This window comes from Daphnia pulex, chromosome 8 (genome assembly GCF_021134715.1).
Source record: "Daphnia pulex isolate KAP4 chromosome 8, ASM2113471v1".
Classification (NCBI taxonomy): domain Eukaryota; kingdom Metazoa; phylum Arthropoda; class Branchiopoda; order Diplostraca; family Daphniidae; genus Daphnia; species Daphnia pulex.
The window spans coordinates 6,601,236-6,611,920 of record NC_060024.1 but is presented as its reverse complement, the minus strand read 5'-3'; the positions used below and the strand labels follow the sequence as shown (position 1 = coordinate 6,611,920).

At 36.4% G+C, this 10,685-nt stretch overlaps 2 protein-coding genes and 2 long non-coding RNA genes across 4 annotated transcripts; 1 reads left to right on the top strand and 3 right to left on the bottom strand.

Annotated features, from left to right (window-relative positions):
* The first annotated feature begins 307 nt into the window (after positions 1 to 307).
* On the top strand, positions 308 to 1,526 carry LOC124200031. The gene is made up of 4 exons (XR_006877132.1): positions 308 to 523; positions 601 to 675; positions 798 to 980; positions 1,151 to 1,526. It is a non-coding gene; the product is annotated as an uncharacterized LOC124200031 (long non-coding RNA).
* On the bottom strand, positions 1,510 to 2,901 carry LOC124200030. The gene is made up of 4 exons (XM_046596112.1): positions 2,655 to 2,901; positions 2,393 to 2,519; positions 2,062 to 2,240; positions 1,510 to 1,979 (listed from the first exon to the last, which is right to left on the bottom strand). The coding sequence occupies exons 1-4, from the start codon at positions 2,820 to 2,822 to the stop codon at positions 1,731 to 1,733; spliced, it is 723 nt and encodes a 240-aa protein (XP_046452068.1). The 5' UTR covers positions 2,823 to 2,901; the 3' UTR covers positions 1,510 to 1,730.
* A 4,755-nt stretch (positions 2,902 to 7,656) lies between these two features.
* Positions 7,657 to 8,221, bottom strand: LOC124200053. The gene is made up of 2 exons (XR_006877140.1): positions 7,952 to 8,221; positions 7,657 to 7,861 (listed from the first exon to the last, which is right to left on the bottom strand). It is a non-coding gene; the product is annotated as an uncharacterized LOC124200053 (long non-coding RNA).
* A 33-nt stretch (positions 8,222 to 8,254) lies between these two features.
* On the bottom strand, positions 8,255 to 9,513 carry LOC124200052. The gene is made up of 3 exons (XM_046596135.1): positions 9,390 to 9,513; positions 9,029 to 9,140; positions 8,255 to 8,794 (listed from the first exon to the last, which is right to left on the bottom strand). Exons 1-3 carry the CDS (start codon positions 9,420 to 9,422, stop codon positions 8,478 to 8,480), a joined length of 462 nt encoding a protein of 153 aa, XP_046452091.1. The 5' UTR covers positions 9,423 to 9,513; the 3' UTR covers positions 8,255 to 8,477.
* Positions 9,514 to 10,685: the final 1,172 nt, after the last annotated feature.

The window sequence follows — 10,685 nt, the reverse complement described above, 5'->3', positions numbered from 1 at the left end:
TATAATAATTGGCATTTTCTGAGCTATATTATATGTAAGCTATATATACGGTATGGATAGGTACAAAATATAGGCTAATATAAAATCAAAATTGTTCAGTTATCATTTTTCAGCAGCCATATGCTATAGGCTATTATAGTTGACAACTTGACGCTTCTCTTATCTGATCGCTATCAAATCAGAAAAGATATAATTGTCTAAACCTATGTCGAAAACATATGAGGATAAAATCCAATACGAGCTATTATCTAATCAGAGGGTCGGAAGAAAACGAACCGGTCGAAAACATATGTGTGTGATGAAATCGAATATAGGTGCGCATTGCAAAGTTGGTTACACAGGCCTTTGCATCGGTTTTAAAAAATCTCCTTTGATTTTAAAAAGAAAATTTCGATTATTTCGTTAAATAAAAACCATCACACTTTGCAATTATTACATAGTTATGGAGAACATAAAAAACGGCCGTCAATATTATAATCACATGGAGCACCGAGACATCCATAATAACAACGAATACATCAAAGTATACTATCGTAATATGATATATATCCTATTATAAATAATAACTTAATCTTTTTATTCCATAAATTATATAATCAGGTCGATTGGAGTGATATCATTAATGAACCGACGGGAGTTCGCAGCGCTGACTTTAGCTGGAATTTATCTTACAAGGTACGATTTTTTAGTAGCTATTGGTGACCATCATTGACTACTTTAAACTAATTTTCTCAATATTAAAGTATAATATTGTTAATGATGCGTATATATATCGTGATGACTGATGGGTTCCACAGATTTATACTAAAAGCCAAAGCTGCTGCTACAAATCATTAGCTTACATTTTGGGACCAATTTTTGCCTTGTGGTTCGTTTCTTATGTATTATTAGCACATCTGGTGTTACCAGCCATGTCTGAGCCGTTTTAGAATAAGATTTTCCTTCCTACAACGATTGAATATCATTATTTTGGATGCGACGTAAGTTATATTTTTCATGCATGTCGTTCATCAAATTTTCTTGCATACAAGTGGTTTCTGTATCTCAATTTAAAAAGATTTAGATGTTATTTCTTATTTTGATGTTGCATTACCATCATTTGCTAATATTTCCTTACTGATCTTGACTGATTATGGACAATATTTTAAAGGTGTGTGCCACTGATGAAAGCTTGCAGTAACATTTTTTCAAATGTCAACGTGCGCTACGAGAAAATGACAGCAGACTTTTCGCCGGCTCATCGACAGCGAGAACGCGTTATTCAGATTGAACCTACTGAAATTATATACGACGATGTGAAGAACGAAAAATAGAATCAATCGATAATATATTGCTGCTCGGATATTTTGTTTACGAATTGGACGATGACGACACGTGAAATATCCGGAAAAATGAAATGTACATAGGTTATTAAGCTATTTGGCTAGGAAAAATTATTTCTGTGTAGCTAATATTTGTTAAAGCTTGAATTCAGCATAAAATTAAATAGCAAAACTTTAAAAGAAAATATTATATTCGACCGAAAACTGTATTTTCAGATAAAATTCAATTCCGACCTACATTTCATTGGCGTAATAAAGAAGGAACATAAATAGTAAACATAAATTAATTGCTGCAATGATTAATTCCATCAAAATATTGGGACGAATTTGAAAAATATTAACAGACATTTATTTTCAAATGACAACACAAAATTACGAAATTTAAGGATGCTGTTCTTACTTTAAAATTCAGATTTCATTTGAAGTCGATGGTTTCAAATTAACCGTTTCCAATTGACTGACCAGATTTTTGTCAGCTAGGAACTTGTATCTTGCTTGCCATCGAGCCGAATTATTAGTTGTTGAGTTAAAGGAAGATGTATTATTCGTATTTCTAGTAAACTTGACAACGATTTGGCTAGACGGAAAGGTAATTGGCTCTGGAATGTTGGAACCATTAAACCTTAGTTCAAATGGATCGTTTTCTCCGTCAGACACCTGTAAAAATCCAAATAACTATATTATTTATTTTTTCTAGTTTTTTTTTAATATTGTGAATTTGTTCAACTTTTTGGCTTACGGTAATAAAATCGCTGCATTTATCCACAAGGAACTGGGTAAACGCCAACTGAATTCGTGACCCCGGAGGCGCTTGAATATTGAATGAACAATTCAAATCTGGGGCATCTTCATCGCGGAAATTTGAAGATTCAATTGCGCCACCTTCTTTCGTTGTATTCGTACACAATCCACATTTATCTAAACAACATTTAGTAAAAACATAATACGTTTATATTAGAAGTATCTAAAGATAATTAATTATATTAGGTCGCACAAAGAAAAAATATTGAGCTCGTAAAAAATGACTTTTTTAAATTAATTTATTGGCCAGCTGTTATTCAGTAATTTACCTTCGACATCACATGATCCTAAAGTAGACCTGTCATCCAATAAATCATTTTGCTTTACTTGCGATATAAGTTTTCCAGCTGGTAGGTTGGCCCAATTGGGAAATGCCCAAAGGAGGAAAAATAACAGCTTGTGACCAAAAATGAATTCATTAGATTTGTTTTAACTTTTTAAAAACAATACAAAAGATTATTCCACGTCGAAGAATAAAACATGTGATGATCTGTCCGGATTTATTCCAATATAATATAGAAGGTACTTTACCTCAAAGACGACAGTTAATTGGAACAGCGTAAACGTAATCATTTTAATTGGGGCACTGCAAAGTTGAGACGAAATGGATGCACAATGTGAAATATTATACAGCGCACTAAAAAATATTTGAGCTGTAGACAACCGAACTGAACACTCCGGTGTGTTCTCCTCAACCATATGAACTGACCAGCGAGACGAGCAACAGAAAATCAGTCGACTTTAAAGTTGTCTAACAGAGTATAGGAATGATGAAACACATTTTCCTACATTCATCTAGAAATTTCCAAGTTTTCTATTTTATGTACTTTGTCTAACCCAGCGTTAAATAAAAGTTAATACCCGCATAACACGTATGCATTTACCGATGTATACAGGAATATCAAATTTATAGTATATTCTGCTTGCACTTGTATTTTATGTATCAATATTGAGTTTTCTTGTACGGATAACGGTAAATGTAACGGGTCATTGGGTGACGGTGTATAAACATTAGTCTGCTGCTCCGTGGTAGCCTACATTTCCACTACAGGTTTTTATATATAAGATCGGTTGCAGGAACGCCTTAGGCCAGTTTTGTTATAATTTGAATTGGACTTTATATACCATTTCCAAACTAAACAAAAATTACTTTCTCTGAATTATTTGAGACTTTATACCCCTCTTTTATTTGGCGCATCACGTCGATAGAGATCGGCCATCAGCATCGAAAGCGTGACGAGAAAGTACATATGTATTTTATATTATACATCAGCCTATTACCCATATATTTGAGGTCTTATCAATATATACAGCTAACAAATAATCTATAGTGAACCTCCGGGTGAACCTCTGCTATGTGAGAAAAACAGTATATAGGCTATATATTATAGATTATGGAAAATGTTATAGCCCAGCATCAGAAGGAAATATTGTAGAAATATTTATCAATAATTAATAGATTATCCCTGAGGTATATTTATATACGAAGGTCCTTAACAATATAGGGTGTGGGGTATAGGGGGTAGGGTAGTAGTAGCTAGTAGTGAAATTCAGAGGGTTTAATGTCCATTTAGTTATCCTTTATACGTTTCTTCCCTGAATGACCAATCGTCACCAAATTTTGTACATAATTCTGTCAAAATTTGATACATGTCGTAACGGGGTTTCATTTGTTTTCATTACTGTTTTAAAAATTTAATTTGCGTACTTGTTACCTAGCTGGTTGCCGAATCCTAGGCAGTGAATTCGCTTTTGTTTGCTTAACCTTCCAACTGTCAGTGCAGTGAGTGCTCAGCAGTGTTAACAAAAAGAAAAAAAGTTTGAATCTTCCCTAGCAAGACAAGTTTTGATGATATGATATTGATATTTTTATGATATTTGATTTGATTTTTATTGTTCTTGTTCGATTTCGTCTTTATTGTTCTTATTATTGCCTCTTTTTGTTAACTGTTTTTAATAAATGATGATCTTGATTTTAATAAATTTTTTGATCAAGTAAAATTTCTATTCCCCTTTTTTTTAACAGTTAGTCATCAACCAAGAAGTTGAGGAACATTTTAAAAATGTTTGATCATACTCATTTTGAAGCTCTGGGTCATCTCTCTCTTCTTCCCTTGTCCTCTCCACAGTCATCAAGATCTTTTAGCGGTCGTGAAGAGTTACCACCGATCTTCCACATCCATTTACCTCCGAAAGTTTTTTAAGAGTAATTTTTCAAAAGTTACAAATTTAAATTTCCTAAATGGCTTGATCGAGATTCGAACCCCGAACCAAACCAGTAGCAGCCCGGGTTGCTAACCATTAGACCAACATTGACATAAGATTTAAGGGAAAACGTGGTCAGGTTGGTGTGTACACCAAACAATGTAACGAAAGACGAAGTAAAGCTATGGTAATATCGCTAGCGACGCTACCATCGGTATCGATTTAGGAACCGGTCGTAAAACACTTAGGTTATATGCCTGAATTAAGATTTTTTCAGCGGTGGTTTAATCTAACTGCTATAAGAGCACATCCATTTCTTTATAGTTAATATGTAACTAATAATTTTTCCAATTCCATGTTACTATAGTAATAAATGTTGCTAAAACTTAATCTAAACATGAAGTGCGACGTGGGGTGGCGGGGCGAAGCCTCCGCCACACCTAAGTCGCACCACTCATAATATTAACAGATTATTAGTCAATTAGTTATAAAGATTCAATTATGAAAGAGAATAAAGGGAAACAGAATTTTCCAAACGTTAAAGTATGTATTAATCTACCATAACCTTTATTTTCTGTCTCTTTAACGTTTAAAAAAATTACCGAAGGATATTACCGAAGGAATCTTGTTAAAACTATATTAGAGTGTATGTTGGGGAATATTTCAATTAATATTCAAGGTAGTTTAAATGCATATCTGTTATAAGGAAGTAAAATAGCTAACAAATCGAACAAAAGGGGCTATAATATATATAGAGTTCATTTCATTGTTTCGAAGTTCTACGATGGAAAAGTCCCCATCGAGTTATATATTTTCATCGTCCAGCAGTTATATGTAAAGCACAAATTTGTACTTGTGAGAGAGGGGTCAGGTGATTTCTTGCTGGTAAAATGTTGCTATAGTCATGAAGGAGGAATGGAGGAGGGCCCACTTCGGCTGAAAAGTGACGCTATGCTGTTATTGCCGTTGGCAGTAAATTAGTTCTCAATTTCTCACTAGGTGCGGAAGGGTAGTCTTACATGTTGAAATTTAGATGTCGGTTGCCATCGTTACGCAAGTTTAATCTGCTGTCAGCCAAAAACAGAAAGCATTTCAAACGTGAAAATGTCTTGTTGTGTTTTAGGATGTAGAACAGGATATAAGCCGACCAAAAAATATTCCAATCCTTTAAAACATTGTGTTTTTACCTTCCCTAAAGACGTGGAATTGAGGGCAAAATGGATTGCTGCTGTTGGGCGATCACATTGGAATCCAACTTGCAGAAATGTAGTTTGTGCACGACATTTTCTTCATTCGACATTTACTGTCAAATAAATTCACTGATTCATCTGCAATAATTCTGTTATCTTCGCGACAGTCACTGGAAAGAAAATGTCGTGCACAAACTATACACTTGTGCAAGTTGGATTCCAATGTGATCGCCAAACAGCAGCAATCCATTTTGCCCTCAATTCCACGTCTTTAGGGAAGGTAAAAACACAATGTTTTAAAGGATTGGAATATTTTTTGGTCGGCTTATATCCTGTTCTACATCCTAAAACACAACAAGACATTTTCACGTTTGAAATGCTTTCTGTTTTTGGCTGACAGCAGACTAAACTTGCGTAACGATGGCAACCGACATCTAAATTTCAACATGTAAGACTACCCTTCCGCACCTAGTGAGAAATTGAGAACTAATTTACTGCCAACGGCAATAACAGCATAGCGTCACTTTTCTTTGCAGGGCCTTATGCGAGTAGCGCCTCCTCCTTTCCTCCTTCATGCTATAGTCAAAGTATTTTCGATTTCAAAAGATCAAGATAACGAAAGATAGGCTATAAGATAACAACTATATATCGTCAGGAAGTTACAAAGCTGACACACCCAAAAAAAAATAGTTACATTCGACGTGCAGCAGTCAATATACATATTCTACAGGCAGTATGTATTAACTTATTGTAAGGACCGGCAGAATATCAACTTATTCTGTCAAAGCGTGCTGTATAGCCTACTATACAACTACTGCGTGACGAGCACAATAAAAATGCTGTGCAGTAATCGAATTGTGAAAGTCACTTTAATATCTTTAATAATATTAAGTGGAGTTATTTTGCTTGAATATAACACGACGTTTTTCCAAAGTTATTTATCGCCACCATCATCAGCATCAAACATAGGTGATGTCAGTAGGCCTATCAAGCGTTTTGCAGTGTTCGGCTGCTCTACGCCCGAGCCGGACTCTCACCGCGGATTCGACTACGCGTTTTACCTGCCGCTGACCGTTATGGCGTGGCGGAGGATCGGTTTCGAGAGCGTCGTCTTGATCGTCGGCCAAGAAAACGAGTGGAAAACCCATCCGATTCTTTCGCACGTCCTCGAAACTCTGGCCAGTCTCCCGGACGCCAAGGTGATCTTCATTCCTGCCAAAGTGGAGAACCGCATGATGCTCAGCCAGACGTCCAGGATGTTCGTTGCCAACATGAAGGATTTCCCCGGTCAACCGTCCGATTTCGTATTGACAACCGATTCGGATTTGTGGCCTCTAAGGAAAGAACATTTCTACTATCCTTACAAAATGGTGGATCGACCGCTGATGCTTATCCACAGTCAATGCTGCGGTCTTTTCAAATTCAATGGTCGATCCTACCGAATGTTCCCGATGAGTCACATAGGAGCCAGCGCTGCTGTCTGGCAGGAGATCGTGAACGGGAATATTTCGACGAATATTAAGGCGAACGATTCGGAGACTATCCTCGACTACTTCCAAAATGTTTTCGGTGAGCGAGTCCGCCAACCGGTGGTATTCGCTTCTAACGACAGGTATTACGATCAGAAGTTGGTAAGCATTCGAGTTCACGAGTGGATTGATCGCCAGCCGTTGAAAAATGACAGCGTGTACAGGGCGTCTGACGCTGGATTGAAACGGATCGACCGGATCAGGTGGAACGCCGACAAAATCAAGCCGTCCGATTTCGACAGCTATTTCGACTCCCATTTGCATGTGGATGGTTTCATGCCAGATAAATGGAAGACTATTCAACCTTTGCTTCATTTAATGTACGACAAAAAATCGACTCAGTATGAATTTTGCGACGGCTACAGAACAGGATTTCACGAGAAATTCACTAAATGGAAAACCAGTCAGAATTAAACAACCCACCGAATATAGTTATCCACAAAACATTTCCCACAAGTTGAATTCAATTTATGTCGAAAAAATTTTCAAACATCCAATCAATTATATGTTCGTGGCGTTTGCCGGCGTGTTTCCCATAAATATGGGCTATTGAATACCAGCAATACATAAAATATTATTGCCAAGCAAATTTGCATGTGGAAATATCTGCTTTCACATTTAGTTGTATTATTGTATAAAACTCTTAATTGTTATCTTATACTAAAAAAAAAATAATAATTTTAAGGATTGCCTAAATGCTAGACTTCCACTCACAGGCGGCTGCAACTCTTTCCCGAGATTCAGCACCTAAAATGATAAGTTGCACGAATCCTGTCTCCTCTCTCATCTCGTTCGGTAATACTGGCCCATTCTGCTGTTGATTTGTGCCCATCAGCAGCACCAACAAATTAAAATTTCATAATCAAGTTAAAATTTTAAGGCAATCATAATATTAATGACCTACCGTTGTGACTGTGGTGCCAGCAGAAATATGAGGACAGGTCACACTCACTTTTGTATTTAGATCAGAGGCCATTATTCCTATAGAAGCAAAGCCTGCAAATAACCTCTTATTGTTTGGCGGATTTTTCTTCTTCTTCTTTTTGAATAAATTTGACATTCGACGGACATTATTGCTGCTGATGGCAGCAGCAGTGGGATACAATACGAAAATGGTGCCACCTTCAGCAGCTGAAGTCATCGAACACGCACCTATTGCAGTCGTATTAATATGACATGCTAAAAAGGAAAATAATATGACAGTTTATAGGAAGAAGCATAAATTAAGCTGTTGGAATTTATCACATTTATCAATCATATAATAGTTTTACCAGACACAGTCAAAATAACGTGTTGTGGAGGTGCAGGACATCCAATGGTAGGGTGATGCCATGGACATGCAGGACATTTCATTGGTTCAGAATTGTTGTCGCTGCTGTTTATTCCATCAATATAGATATTGGCTATTCCGAAAAACTGCGCCAGTGATTTCACATTTTTCGCAAATGACGATGATGGATGAGAAGATGGTACCGATTCTTGCTGATTCCCACCATCCACAATCCCAAAAATTGTTGGGCGGATGATGACGATGGCGTTGAAGTAGGATGTTGACCGTGATGATGATGAATGGTGATGGATGACATTGGCGATTCTTGGTGCTGCTGGTGATTCATATTTTCAATTGAATTCACAATCTCAGACAATTGCTGTACTCCACTTGCCAAAGCTGAAGACAGCAGCGTTCCAGGATTAACAAATGAACTTGTGACTCCGAAAACGTTCAGTCCTCCACCACCCTCGATTTCTAGCAGTTTTTTATGATAATATTTAATCGAATGTTAATTCAACATGTCTGATATATTTTAAATATTTTTGTTTACATTATGCAATAAATTAATGAATCCGCTTGGGATTACAGTACTTACCTAAAGTTTGGGAACGCGCGACAGAATAACCTTATACGGAAACAGGCGTTCTTTTCGGCGTTCCCATACTGTATACCTTATACATTAAGAAAACACCAAAAAAATTTACTTACCAGTCAGTGATGAAAAGCCATCCGTTGCTACCGGATTATTATCACTGGCATCACTGACTAGATTTTTGCTCGATTTGGCAACAACAGTCGATAACCAACAGACAAGAAGACGCTGAACGAACGCAGCCCGACATATAAAGAAATATTAATGAATGATTAGAAAAAAATTGTGCGAATAAATTTATACTAACTTATTAATAGGCCTAATATAACATGGATAAAAAACCGAAAAGAATAGACCTATCTTTCTCGTGTATATCAGTCAACGTTATGTATGCTAAAGATATTTATTGACCAAACAGTAAAGATAATGTTGTATTATTTTAAGTCAGAAAGGAAAGTAAATAACTTTATGCTATACCAAAAGTGTTGAGGTTACAGTGCATTTGCACATTGCGTAAGCTATATAAACTTTTAGTTCAACGATAAGTGATATATTTAGCAACTGCGAGGAAGAACTATGCACAACGACAGAGGCACGGCTATTGGTTTGAGTGTTAGGCCAACAAGGGATTGAAACTTTGGTGGGAACAGGCAGCAGCAAACAGCCCGATACAAAAGAATATATTATAAAACTTGTTTTTATTGCTGTATCACCAGGTTTCCATTCACCTTAAAATTACGCAATAGTATATAGCAGTCCTATACCCTATAGGTACGTTTTGACCTCAGACGTTGGAAGTCAGAGCCGGTCAAAGCCAAAGAATAATTATATACACGATGTTATTATTGGGAAAGATTTTCTAGACAGTCTTTTGAATTCCTGTTCTTGATTGTGTACACTTACTTCCAAAAATAACTATATACAGGACAAAGCGCGGAACAACGCAGCCGGGAAGTCAAATCAATGTAACCATTATTGGGCAAGGCTTTTGTTGTCTATGCTGCATTCCTGTTATTGACGTGGAATTTTATCAAATGTTTATGTTAATGGCCCGATTGCGCCATCATGCAGACGAAGCCAATTAGGCTAATCGCTTTATCGTGTATAGTCATTTAAACTACATGGCATGCTTTCCAACAGTAGCATGCAGGAGGTCTGATGTACAGCAGCATCGTAGCCTAACTGTGAAGACGAGATTATTGATCTTGGAGTAATATTATAAATCATGTTGGCAATTAATATACCAGCACCCTGATCCAAATTCATCATCACAACAAATAAATGTAAATAAATTATTTTAATTCATAATGCCACACGCGGGAGCATGCTGCTGAAATTGATATAGATATATTTAGTTTGAAGCAAATATAAACTCAAATCTACACCCTTTTTTTACCTATGCGAATTTATCAGAAGCTCTCTAAGAAACGCTGTGTTCTAAAAGGAAACTAATGTTTTGCTATATCTAAACATGACTTGTTTGTCACCTCCTCCGACACACGATGTTTAGAAAATTTTTTCGAAACAAAAATGATTCCCCCCAACCAAACACATTTGTTTCTTTTTGTTTTTAACCTAACCGCCCCGAAAGAACCCCAGGCTATGCTGGAAGCCATGGCCTTGTTATCCCTCCCCTTATTTGCATATTTCTCGAAATTCTTAAAAAATTTTATTTACATAAATAAATGAATTAACTTTAAAGTTGAATACCTTCATTTGCAGCTAATGCATTTATACCTAATTTGGTAAAAATCTAATCCTCCGCATCCTCTA